At 58.7% G+C, this 12,588-nt stretch overlaps 1 protein-coding gene across 16 annotated transcripts in view; it reads left to right on the forward strand.

Annotated features, from left to right (window-relative positions):
• ANO1 (anoctamin 1) overlaps positions 1-12,588 on the forward strand; it is a 168,342-nt gene that overhangs the window by 111,477 nt on the left and 44,277 nt on the right. For all 16 annotated transcript variants that reach the window (XM_070564372.1, XM_070564377.1, XM_070564379.1 and 13 more), the window contains 4 exons: positions 476-531; positions 4,422-4,463; positions 9,745-9,809; positions 10,656-10,790. In XM_070564372.1, coding sequence (XP_070420473.1) covers positions 476-531; positions 4,422-4,463; positions 9,745-9,809; positions 10,656-10,790 — 298 coding nt within the window. The remainder of the gene's footprint in view (positions 1-475; positions 532-4,421; positions 4,464-9,744; positions 9,810-10,655; positions 10,791-12,588) is intronic.

Raw genomic sequence — 12,588 nt, forward strand, 5'->3', positions numbered from 1 at the left:
GAGCCTCTGCCCCCGCACCGGCTCGCTGGCCTCCCCTTCGGCTTCTCCAATCATCTTAAAACCTAATTCCAAATTGTATGTGTGTCTTCTGACACCATCAATTTTCCCATCCGTATTTATCTCGTGATTCAGCTTTTCTAACCACTGGAAATCCAGCTTTCCCATCTGCAGGTTTGCCCTGGGGAGCAGGCCGGGGTAGCTGGTGAATGGCAGGTTTGGGGTACCTCCTTCCTCCCAGACGTCCTTGCCTCTCAGGGTTTCCTCTCTTATCTTACTAATTCTGCCAATCGAGCATGTTTGTATCATCTCCTGATCGAACCCCGGGGAGGAAACCCCAGCAAGGTGGCCGGGCTCTGTGCAGCCGGGTGCGGTTTGCTTGGAGAAAATTCTCGGTTAACTGAGACAGTCGTGGGATCGCTCTGATTGGAAACTGAGCGGCCTGGCCTGTAATCCTCTCTCCGCCTTTGTTTTTAAGGCATCACGAGCCTGCTGGCCAACGGCGTCTACTCGGCCGCCTACCCGCTTCACGATGTAAGTAACCGCGACGCACACCGTTTTATCTCGGCATTCTCTGGCTCCCCACGTCCCCAAGGGCCACCCCCTCCACCCCCAGGGAGCTCTAATGATCCTGCGGTCTCGGCTTCCTGCTTTGGCTCTGCCGTAAATGTCAACCGTGCACGGGCCTTCCCTGTTCCCCCAAGTGGCAACCCAGAAGGGACACACGGGACACAGGGCCGTCTTTTCTTGCCGAAGAGTTACACCAAGGCAAGGGGCATTGGTGGCAGAAACTCTGCCCCGGTATTATCGGAACCTTACAGCCAGCCGGGCCACGAAATGTTTTCCCTGGCTCCGTGCCCCCGTCCCCGCCCACCCCGGGTCCTGGCAGAACGACCAGGGCTCTGTACGCGTCTATTTCTGCAAAGCAAGTGGCCGGCTTCCTGAGTTAAATCTCTGAATCCCACTGGTATCCCCTGGACAAATATAGCCCGTGGTCCCGCGCAGGCTTGGCGCGGAGTGGACAGAGGGAGATGAGTCTCTTCTTGTCGTCTCTATGGAAACAGGGACTGGAGTTCAGCGGGGCACTGGGAATGGACTGTGGGGCCCGAGCAGTGTGGGAACCCCGGAGAGAGGAACTCGGGAACTTTCCAAATGTGCATCGCCGCAAAGACTAGGAGCCAAGAAGCAGGAGAGAGAGCGGGTGGGGCTGGGAGGCGGGGGGACCCAGATTCCAGTCCTGGCCGCTCACGCCTCTGTGGCCTTGCGTGGGGGCAGCCCCTCTCCCCTCCAAGCCTCAGCGTCCCCATCTGTGAGTCAGGAAGAATACCCGCTATGTCCAGTTGCCGGGGCCGCAGCGAGGATCAGAGGGAAGGCAGAAATGGAAGAGCTTTGGCAAGGCACCGGATGGGACACACGGAGGGTGCCGGAACAGCAAAGGCTGTCCACCCAGACCATTGACTCCAAGGGAAAGATGCCCAGCTGACCCGCTGCCCGTCCCCTGGGCACTCACTCTAGGGACCCGGGGTCCACTGACCTGGCTTTCCCACCCTGTGTCTTCATTCATGCTGTTCCCTCGGCCTGCGATGCTTTTCCCTGCCCCCTCTGCCTGGTCAGCGCCTCCCCCTCCCCAGGGCGGACAGAGCACACACAGGAGGCCTCCTTTCCCCCCCTCCCCCGGCCTGCATGGTTGAGTTCTTCCTCCCCCATCTCTGGGCTTCTGATGCCCCCTGTCCCACAAAGACACCACCGTTCGGCCCCCATTCCTCGTGCGGGTGTCCCTTGAAAGCCCGGCACCCAGCACGTAGTGGGTGCTCAATAAATGCAGTGTGGCTCTGGGTCGGAGGGAGTTAAGTTGCCCTGGTGATTGACATGCTGCTCCGTGGATGTCCCGAGGGCAGGGCTCCAACCTGGCATGTCCAGCCAGCACTGCTGGCAGTCCCTGCTGAGATGTTGGGGACATGACGTCGAAATGTCTCAGGGCCTCTCTGCCTGTTTTGAGTCAGCTCTTTAAGTCTGACTTTAAGGGAAGAAATCGACATTTCTGAGCACCACTGCGTGCAAAGAACCGTGTTTAGTAGGAGCTTTATCTCATTTAATGCAGTGCAGACATGGAGACTCAGAGAGGTTTGGTAACTTGTCCGGGATCACACAGCCTCTGTGGGGGAGCTGGGGCCAGAAGCCAGTCTTGGTTGACACTCAGCTATTCTGCCCCCTGTACCACCACCTCCTCCTTCCCTGGAGGCCAAATCCATCCCTCTGCTCAGTCTTTGCTTCCACATTTGTCTTAGGAATCGATTCTTTCAGCAGTTTGAACCAACTAGTACAAGGCTCCCTGATCCACTGGGCCTGTCATCAGACAGCCAGTCCGTCAAAAGCATCCCTGAGATCCACGTCTTAGAAACTCCTGGTGCACCGTCATCCTTGTCCCCTACACAGCCGTAGAGAAGCCCTCGGTGCGGACTCTGTCCCCACTTTACAGATGGGGAAACTGAGGCTGGAGTTGCTGCCGTGGAGGGGCACACAGCCGAGAGGGAGTGGAGCCCGGGCCGCACGTCCAGGGTTCTACCCCGGCAGATCATGGACCAGGAGGGAACGCAGGATGTTGCATCTATGAACCGTCCCCGCAGTTGAAAGGCGCCCACCCTGGCAGGGACCAAAGCTGATGCTCAGCCGTTTGGGGCATTAGATCCTTCTGGACTGAGCCGCGTGCTGTCTGCTCTCGAACAGCGGACGCTGACGGCAGGGGAGTCGCGCCCTCCGGCTCGGGCAGGCAGCAGGCTCCTCGCTGGGCGCTGTGCACTGTGCAGCCCTCGTGAAAATTTCCCTCATCCGTCTCACTCTGTGCTCGGTTGTCCTGTGTCATTGCTGGCTGCCCTCCGTGCGTGGCCCAGCGCACCCCCACCGCCTTCCAGGGCCTTGCTTACTGTGCTCATCCATTCATTCCTTCCTTCCTTCCTTCCTTCCTTCAACAAGAACGTCCGGCAGGCAGGCACCGGGTGCAGGGCCCACCGGGTGGCCCCCTTGGAGCTGAGGGAGCAGTAGGAGCCCTGTGCTCTGAGCAAGACCCCGAGGACGGGCTCCTGGGGTTCGCGTATCAGCTGCCGACAGTGGACTCGGACCTTGCAGTTGGCTGCGTGGCGGCCTTTCGGCTTCCTTCCTGGTCGGCGTCTACCCCTCTGAGATCCCCAGCGAACGGACCTCTGGGTAGATGAGGTGCTGCGGGAGCCGAGGGGCCGTCCCGGCCACGGGGAGAAACATGGGCAAGGCCGATAGGCTGTGCGTGGCCAGGAGGGTCCCCCGAAGACTCAGGAGGAGCCATTGGGTAAACCGCTCTCCGAGCATCTTCCTTCGGAGACCGCAGGTGGCTTCCTGGTGGCCAAGTCGTCTCCTCCTGGAGGGGGCTGGCGGGGGTCATAGAAGTTGCCGGTGAGTGGAACGGGCGCCGGGCAGACCTCCCAGAGGCCTCAGAGCTTTGTCTGCCCGGCGACACTCCAGACCTGGTGACCCGGCCGGGCCATCCTCCCTGGGGCCTCACGGAGCTTCTCTGGCTGCTCCTCCTCAGTCGTTGGGATCAACCATCGGTAGACGGGCTCCCTCTCGACTTCTATACCTTCCTTCCGTTGCCTGGGCTTTGGAGGCCCGGATCCAAGTCCCGGGTTGACCACGTTCAGCTGTCTGTCCCAGGAAAGTGAGTTGGTGCCTTGGAGCCTCAGTGTTTCCATCTGTAAATTGGGAATGTTGAGCTCGCTGATCTATATGCACGGTGACCGATAATGTATCGACCCTCCCAGGACACTTGAGAGTGGGCACCACCTGGACGGGGCCTTGGGGACAAGACTGTGGGATCATCCTGGCAGAGCAGGACTTGTGTCCACCCTAATGATATGACTCTTCCAGCCCCAAAAAGCCCCCTTGCTATTGTGTTGCCATTCCCTGGAACTGGCCCGGGGTCCTCTCCTGGGTGGAGGGCTGGGTTGGGCGGCCATCGCATTTACGGGACACTTTGTATCAGGAAGGAGGAAGGTAGGGGCCGTCCCGGTGGCGCAGCGGTTAAGTGCGCACGTTCCACTTCTCTGAGGCCCGGGGTTCGTCGGTTCGGATCCCGGGTGCAGACATGGCACTGCTTAGCAAGCCATGCTGTGGTAGGCATCCCACATATAAAGTAGAGGAAGATGGGCACGGATGTTAGCTCAGGGCCAGTCTTCCTCAGCAAAAAGAGGAGGATTGGCAGCAGTTAGCTCAGGGCTAATCTTCCTAAAAAAAAAAAAAGAAAGGAAGGAGGCCTGGGCGAGCTTCCCAAACTGCGTGAAACATCCTAAAATCATTCTCACTGTCCGTGAGGGTTCTGTCTGGAAACGCCAGGGACTTGCGCTCCTGGAGGGCTCCCTGCTGGGTGGTCATTCTCCTCTTCTCTTTTGGAATAGGGCGACTACGAAGGGGAAAACGTGGAGTTCAACGACAGAAAGGTGAGCTGCCGCAGAGCAGGCGGAGGGCCCTGGGGCGGGCGGGCGGGCGGGTCGCAGGCCCGGGAGGCCGTGGCTTTGGGCGCCCAGGCTGGGCTGCTCGGCTGGCATGCGCGATCCTGTCGCGTCTACACCCATGCTGGAGCTAGGAGCGAGAACGTCAGCGAAGGGATGGTTTCCGTCTTTCTGCATCTCTGAAGCAGCCCTGGCGGGTGATTGGGCGCAGGCGAGGGGAAGGGGCTGCTCCTAGAGGCTGCCCTCTCCACTTGGTCCGTCCTCCGCTCATCCTGGGCGACTTATGGGGTCAGTCAACCTCCAGCCGTCTTTGCTGACATTTGGCCTAACCCCGCACGGCTCCCGGGCAGATAAGTTTGGGAACTGCTGTGGCCGGCCACACGGAGAGCCATGGCCCCCGCAGCCCCTGGGGACACTTGTTGGACATTGTTCAGCCCAGTGTTGATTCTCAAACTTGCTTGACCTGGAACCCTTTTTAATGGAAGAGTTATGGAACTAGTGTTCCGTGGGACACACTTTGGGAAACACCTTTATTCTTCAATGGCTCTCCCTAACTCCACCCACCTGGGCTCCCCAGGAAGCTCTGCTCCTCCAGCCCCGCCTCATGTGAGCATCTCCCCCACCACAGCCATCTCTCCTCCTTCCTCCGTCTTCGAGAAGGTTCTTTCCTGCTGTCTTGTGCACACGCCCACGCCCAGATACCAGCCTTCCTCCCCCGCTTCCCCTGTCGCCCCTCTCTGTTCCCCAGACATGCACAGACCTCCCTCCCCTTGGGGAGCTGCCCTCCCAGGACCCTGCGTTCGTTTCAGCCCCCCTTGTCCTGCCGCTTGCCCCCAAGAGTGGGTCCTCCCAAGGCGGTGGGTTGGGATGCTCCCCCTAGAGCCTCACAATGGCAGCCTTGTCCCAAATGGTCCCCATTCCCACTCCCCTCCAGCCCCCTGCTGTGTTTTTAAACCCTTGGTACTGGATACAACTTGCCTGCCCGGGAATCCAGCTGAAGATGCTATCTGATTTAGCACAAAAATTACATATTTGGTTATTTTTAGTGAAAGATCTGGCACGCGTCTGAGACCCCATGACTTGCAGAACTTCCTGTCCAATCTTGTTGGAGAAGCGCCGTGCCCTCCATGAGCCTGCCCGGCTGACTCCGGCCTCAGACCCAGCCCCCTTTGTCTCTCTGTACCCTTCTGCCACCCGCTGATGCCCTACCTCGTCCATGGGCACCAGCCACCCTTTTCTGGCCTAATTCAGTCCTCTGATCACAGGCCTTCTGCCTAACCTCCCCCACAGCCCCCTCCCCGCCATGCTCCAGCCACACTGTCCACCTTGCTCATCTGAAGGCTACTCGGCCGATGGTCACGTAGGTGCCAAGACTGTCGCATTCTCTTGCTGATTCGGGAACTATTTGCTGCACACTCCTGTGTGCCGAGCCCAGCAAACACAACTTCAGATTTGTCTGGACCCAGCCTTTCCCTCTGCCTGGAATGCTACCCTCCCTCTACCCCACCCCCCGTTTAATTTCATGTCCCAGCAACAAGTATGAGGCTGGTCCATGGGGGTAATCAGGGAGTATTGGATGGGTGGGTGGATGGAGACAAACGGATGGATGATAGGTGGGATGGATGGATGGGTGGATGGAGACAGATGGATGGGTGATGGGTGGGATGGATGGGTGGGTGGATGGAGACAGATGGATGGGTGATGGGTGAGTGGATGGATAGATGGATAGATGATGGGTGGGATGGATGGGTGGGTGAATGGAGACAGATGGATGGGTGATGGGTGGGATGGGTGGGTGGGTGGATGGAGACAGATGGATGGGTGATGGGTGGGATGGGTGGGTGGGTGGATGGAGACGGATGGATGACGGGTGGGATGGATGGGTAGGTGGATGGAGATAGATGGATGGATGATGGGTGGGATGGATGGGTGGGTGGATGGAGACGGATGGATGATGGGTGGGATGGGTGGATGGATGGACAGATGGATGGATGAATACATGGATGGATTGATGGATGGAAAGAAAGAAAGGAGAGAAGGAGGGAAGCGGGGAAGTGCCCTGGATAGGTATTTGGGTCCTAACTCAGAGCCTTGGAGAAGTTCACATTCTCCCATGGTGGCTTCATCTTAAGTGACCCGGGTCTGAGTGTTTGCCTTTCCAATGACAAAATCTGTGGCATCCTTTCAGTGGCAGGAGGCCCAAGTGCCTGACCCTCATTACCTCACAGGACAGATGGGGCTGCAGCCACGCCAAGGCCATCTTCCTGTGCTGAGCTGGAGGGGCAGGGGCGCACGTCGGAATGTTGTAGCAAGAGGCAGGCCTGAGCTGAGGCTGAGCACGGCCATAGCTGGCAGCCCGATCATAGGGTCACCGACACTCGGGGCCCTCGGGGCCGAGCCCTCCTTCCTCCCGGGATGGGGGGAGGTTTATTCCAGGTGTGGATTGAGGTTGCTCCATCTCTTTGCTGAACTGAGAGCCACAGGGCCCTGACCCATCATTCATTCATTCATTCATTCATTCAACAATTACTTACTGAGAACCTATCTGCCCCAGGCTCTGTTTGAGGTTCTGGGGATGACACAGACCAGACAAATCTGGTCCCCCCGGTGCCTCCATTCCAGGGGGAGACGGCAAGGGGCAAGTGTGTGCGCAGTCATTAAGGACAGCGTCAGCGCCATGACGGGCCTACCCATCCGTGTGGGCCCAGGCTGGAGGTCTAGGCAGGAGAGATGCCGTGGGTTGAGTCAGGATCCCACTGAGGTCCGGGCGCTGGAAAGTCGAGGTCACTGTGACTGCAGCCACCGGCCCCCAGCCTGCTCACGAGGCTCAGGGGCACCCTGGGAGTTCTGCCAACGCACCTGGGAAATCTCGCATTTGATTTCTTTACGCTGACAGCTTCAGGGCAATAGATGTTCTCTTGGCAGGAAGAAAATTCTGCCGAGGCAGAGCGGTTTGTGGAGAAGGCTGGGGTGTGCCCCCATCTGTTGTTCTGTCAGCGGGTGGTGGCCGGCCCCACTGGACAGGCCCAGGAACACGGTGACCAGAGCGACATGGCTGTGCCTTCCAGAGGGTCTTTCTCTTCCCCCTTGGGCCCTCCCTCTCCTGCTGCATCTTCGTTCCCTCTCTTTCCCTCCCTGCCTCCCTCTGACGCACCTCCCAGGCTGTCTATGGTATAAATCAGCGGCTTGATATCACCTGAGGGGAGGAAGCTGCCCAGGACGGTGACGGCCGCTGCTTTCGCATGGGTGCTATGCAGTCTCATCAGAGCTTGCTGGTGAGAGCTCTCTGTTTACAGAGTGAAACTGGAGGCTTTCCATCGCTTCCTATATAACCAGACATACCGAGGCATAGAAGCCCCCAGCCCTCTTCCTTCCGCACAGCACCCTAAGGTGCACGAGCCGCTCTGGGGTGACCCGGGAGGAAGGACAGCGCCCTTCAGTATAAAAGAGGCGACGGGACTCAGAGGGGAGAGAGCCTGCCCCAGATGCCCAGCCGGGCTCAGAGGGGAGGGCCTGACCCAGACCACCCACTCGGGACTCAGGGGTCGGGGTCTGCCCAAGACGCCTGCATCCCAGCACAGGAGCACAGCTCTGCTTCCTGGACCCTTTTCCCTCTGAGACAGCAGGAGGAGGCCCCGCGCATCCCCGGGTCCTCACCCGGAAGCAGCCAAGGCTCCCCCCCCGGAGCAGGAGCCTCGCCCCGTAGTGTTTCAGATCTTGGAATCCAGCTGAATACGTCCTGTTTACGCCACTTACAGAAAGGCTTAAAATCTCAAGAAAGCTGCTCTTATAAAAATCAGAGCGGGCCGAACCCAGGATTTTGACAGCAAGGTTTGCTTGTCATTTATTAAGAATGCATTTGGCTTTTCTGACTTCCTCTCCTTCCTGTGTTGACTTTTGAGGGATCCCCCTGAGTCTTATTTCTCAGAGCTGCAGAAGGAGCCCCAGGAGATGGAGAAATTCACTAGAAGGTTGTTCCTAGGGACCCCTGAGTCCGTGATCCGTGGAAGCTGGACCCCTCCCAGCAAGCCTGTCCATGTTTTTAATTTTCAGTAAAGACCCCATCTCCAAGTACGGTCACAGTGGGGGTTCCACTAACGTGGGGGCACACAATTCGGTCCATAGCACAGAGTGGGCTGAGGGTGTGCAGTGGTGTGCGTGTTCATGGGGCCACAGCAGAATCTGAGTACAGGAGACCGCCCCCAAATTTTCAATTTAAGTATTAAGAAAAGGAAAAAGGACACAAGCCAGGCTGCAGTGTACAGGAGAGACCAGGGGGCCCATGGTGAGTTCTCACGGGGGTCCCCCCGCCTGCCTTCTCCCCATTCCTCATCGGATGCCAGCAGAGACGGGCAGCTGAGGCACAGAGGGTCCCAGCTGGGTCCCAGCTGCCCTCCAGCCCCTGTGTGACCTCAGGCTTTGAGTTAAGGTTGGTAAAGCAGTAATGACCCACGCGCACGGGGTTTCTTTTTCAAAGCAGCAGCACCAACACGGCGTCTTCCTTGAGACACCCTGCATGTGCGTGTTCGTACAAGGCTTACCATCCATCGAGCTCATTACCGTCCCTGCCCAGAGCCTGGGGGAGAATGGGGTGTATGCAGATTTCATTTATTTCGCTCAGCCGCCTTAATCAGACGGCCCGTCTCAGGAGAGAGACGTCGAGTTCTCTCTGCATCTCATGAGGTTTTTAAAAATCTTGCCGCTTGGATTTCTGTGCTGCAAAGCCTGGTGGTCTCTGTCCTTTATAAAGAACGGTGTGGCGTGTGACATGGGCGACCGACAAACCTAAATGGAAAAGCCTTCCAGTGTCAGGCCATTTCAGATCCATTCCAGATCAAGTCATGAAGAGTGAGGATTCTGTAATGATGCCAGAAGGTTCTTTCCCATCCCCACCTTCACCTAGAAACATAGGCCCGTTCTTACTCAGGAACCTCCCCAACCCGGCCTCCGGTGCCAGCTCAGCTCCCTCCACGTGTGGGTTCTTACCGGAGCTGAAAGGTTGGGCCCATTTTTGCAAGTCCGTCTCCCCGACCAGCAAAGGGACTCCAGGGCTCGGGGCTGCGTCTGCCCTGCTCACCTCTGAAAGCCCAGTGCCCAGCAGAGTACCTGGCACATGGCTGACTCTCAGTAAGTGTTTGTTGAATGAATGAATGATGTAGCTATGAACCGAATCCATCAGTTCCACCACGTGCCCGGCAGCTCTGTGTTCTGGGGAGCAAACTGGGAGCACGACGTTTTCACCAGCCCCTTCCCCTTTGCTCTCTCCCAGCTCCTGTACGAAGAGTGGGCGAGTTACGGGGTCTTCTATAAGTACCAGCCCATCGACCTGGTCAGGTAAGAGGGGCTGCCGGCAGCGGGCCTGGCTCCTCAGGCAGAGGCTTGTGGGAGGCGGGTCCCTGGTTGGATTCAGTGGAATAAGTGTCCCTGTGTGTTTCAACCGCACTGAATATTCAGGACCTGGGAGCATGTTTGAACTTGACCGGAGGTCAGAACCGGCAGCCTGGGCGAGGCTTCTTTTAAGCAGTTGCTTCAGATTCCCTGGAGAATGGGCTCCTTTCCACGTAGGCCCCATCTCTCCCCCTCCGTTCAGAGCCCGGCTTGACCCAGCCGGCGACTAGGTGGGGTTCCTTGCATTGCTGCCTTGAGAGGAAAGAAAGAGCGGCCTTGGGATTTGTAAGAATTGCCCCTCCGGCAATTTGTCCTCTCCCAGGAGGGCCTCTGTCCCGGGGCAGGGAGGGGACGGACACATGAGGCAATGTGTGTCCTGTGGGGACATGGAGACTGGAGTTCAGCCCATGAAGATTTATTTAAGTCCATCGGGTGCCAAAGACGCTTAATATTGGAGCCGTGGCTTCGCTTGGCGCCTCCAGGCCAGAGTTCATTCAAGTTCCTACTCTGAGCAGGACTCGGCGTGGAGCTGACAGCCTCCGGGGTGGCCCGCGCCCCCCCCCCCACCCTCCCGGGGCACAGCGGGGAGAAGGGGGTGGGCGTCGACAAAGCAGAGAGCCCCCCAAAGCTGATGGCCTGGCCCAGAGCCCCACCCACTCTGTGCCTCTCGGTGGAGAGGGCCGGTGGCCCCAATTTGAGCTGTTTGTGCTGGGGAGGGACGGGATGTGTGTCCCCCCCTCCCAGTGGAAGGAGAGTAAGCTTGTCTCTGTCTGGCTCTGCCCTGTGGTGCAGGAAGTATTTCGGGGAGAAGATTGGCCTGTACTTTGCCTGGCTGGGCGTGTACACGCAGATGCTCATCCCCGCCTCCGTCGTGGGAATCATCGTTTTCCTTTATGGCTGCGCCACCGTCGACGAGAACATCCCCAGGTAGGCGGGCGGCCCCCCAACACGCCCTCATCTTGTTAAGGAGCCACGTTCCTCTTGCTGCAACTACGGGACACCCTGGCACCCGGGCCTCTCAGCCCGAATCCCGTACACACGCTCGGCGCCCCGCCCCAGGAGATCACATGCCGGGCCCCACACTGTCGGGACCAGAGGCGCATGGTCCAGAGGGCATCCTTTTCAGGCACGAACGGCCTAGGAGATGGTTTATGGTCGAGAGGAAGACATGAAATAAATATCTGACTCCTTTTCCTTCTTTGAAGGTTTTTTATTTTTTCTTTTTTAGTCTTTAGTCGTTATATGACAAAAAAAATTCCCTGCTTCCTTGTGAGGTCAGGCAGTGAGGCCGATGACCGGTCTGAGGCCTCCGTGCAGTGGACTCAGGCCGCCGGGTCTGTTTCTCGAGCATCTTCCCCCGTGCCGAGGGCTCTGGGAGATTTTGCGGGAATGGCAGCATCGTGAAGGATGGCAGGGTGCGGAGACCCAGGGCTCTGGACGCAGCGCTGCGCTCCTTCTGCTGGTCACCGAGGGTGACGTCCTGCATGGGGAGCCCTTGGAGGAAGGCTGAGACCCCAGAGAGACCACCAGGCCTCGTGCAGGGTCTGCTTCTCCCAAGATGGCAGCCGGGACATGAGTCAACCTTGGGCGCTCAGAGGACGCCGTCCTCGGCGTGTGTGGAAGTCTCCTGTGTTTTCTAGCTGTTTCCTAGACTTGCTGACATGGACCCAGAGACAGCCCTGTGATGTGCTCAGGCCCCAACGTCGGTCAGGGACACCGTGCCGATGGGCCAGACAGGGTTTAGAAAGGTGGATGCTGCGGGCCCTGCCTCCCAGGAGCTGCTGTCTCTCAGGAGAAGTCCTGAGACGTCAGTTCAGTCCTGGGGCTTGGGGCTCCACCCCGGATGTCTCAGGCAGAGCTGCGGCTGGGAAAGTCCGTCCACAGTTCTGGGCCATAAAGAGCCACTGAGTCCTTACCTGGCGGAGAAACCGGCCCCTCGTGACCCGGCTGCCAGAAAGGCCATATGCGGCCAATTTTGGTGTAAATGATGTTTTAATACATGAATAACCCCTAAGATATTTCACCCACGCGGAATCGAAACCTTCAAGGAATCTGGCTCCTGTCGCCTCCAGCGTTATTTTGGGCATGGGCAGGAGCGAGCTTGTCCCTTTGCTTGCTGATGTGACGTGAGGGCGCTGTGCCTGAGTTTGACGGTGGCACAGAGATGGTGGTGGTTTCACTGCAAACCCAGGAGAGGCGTGGTAAGTGGAGCGAGTGGGGCAGCCCGGGCTTCTCCATCTTCCTTCCTCCCTCCCTCCCCGCCGAGGGGAAGCGGAACGGGCCTCGGCCAGGCGGCGCTGCCCGGGCAGGCGTGGACGCCCCATCAAGGGCGCTGGCTCCCTAGGCCAGGCCAGCGTCCAGAGATGCAAACCGCATTTACTGGGGACTCCGGAGGCCCGTCCGACCTTGGCCTCTGCCGGTTGGTGCATTGGAGGAAACGGGAGGCGTGTGTTCCCCTTGGAGTCCGATGTCCCCCGGCCCCTGCGCGGTGCCACCCTGCCCCTCCCCTCGGCTCCTAAGAACAGGTTTCCTGTTCCTTGTCTTTATTTTGGCTGAAACTGCAGCAGGACAAGGAGGAGGCTTTCAAACCGGCACAAGGCAACTGTTCGTCTGGCCAGCGTTGCTCGCTGGCAGGGAGTAGGGCTGGGGTGGCCGTGGGGTGCCCAGGCAGGCAGAGATGCACAGCCCTGGCCCTGCCCACCCTCAGGGCTCCCAGCCCCCACCC

The sequence above is a fragment of the Equus przewalskii genome, chromosome 11 (assembly GCF_037783145.1).
Source record: "Equus przewalskii isolate Varuska chromosome 11, EquPr2, whole genome shotgun sequence".
Taxonomy (NCBI): Eukaryota; Metazoa; Chordata; class Mammalia; order Perissodactyla; family Equidae; genus Equus; species Equus przewalskii.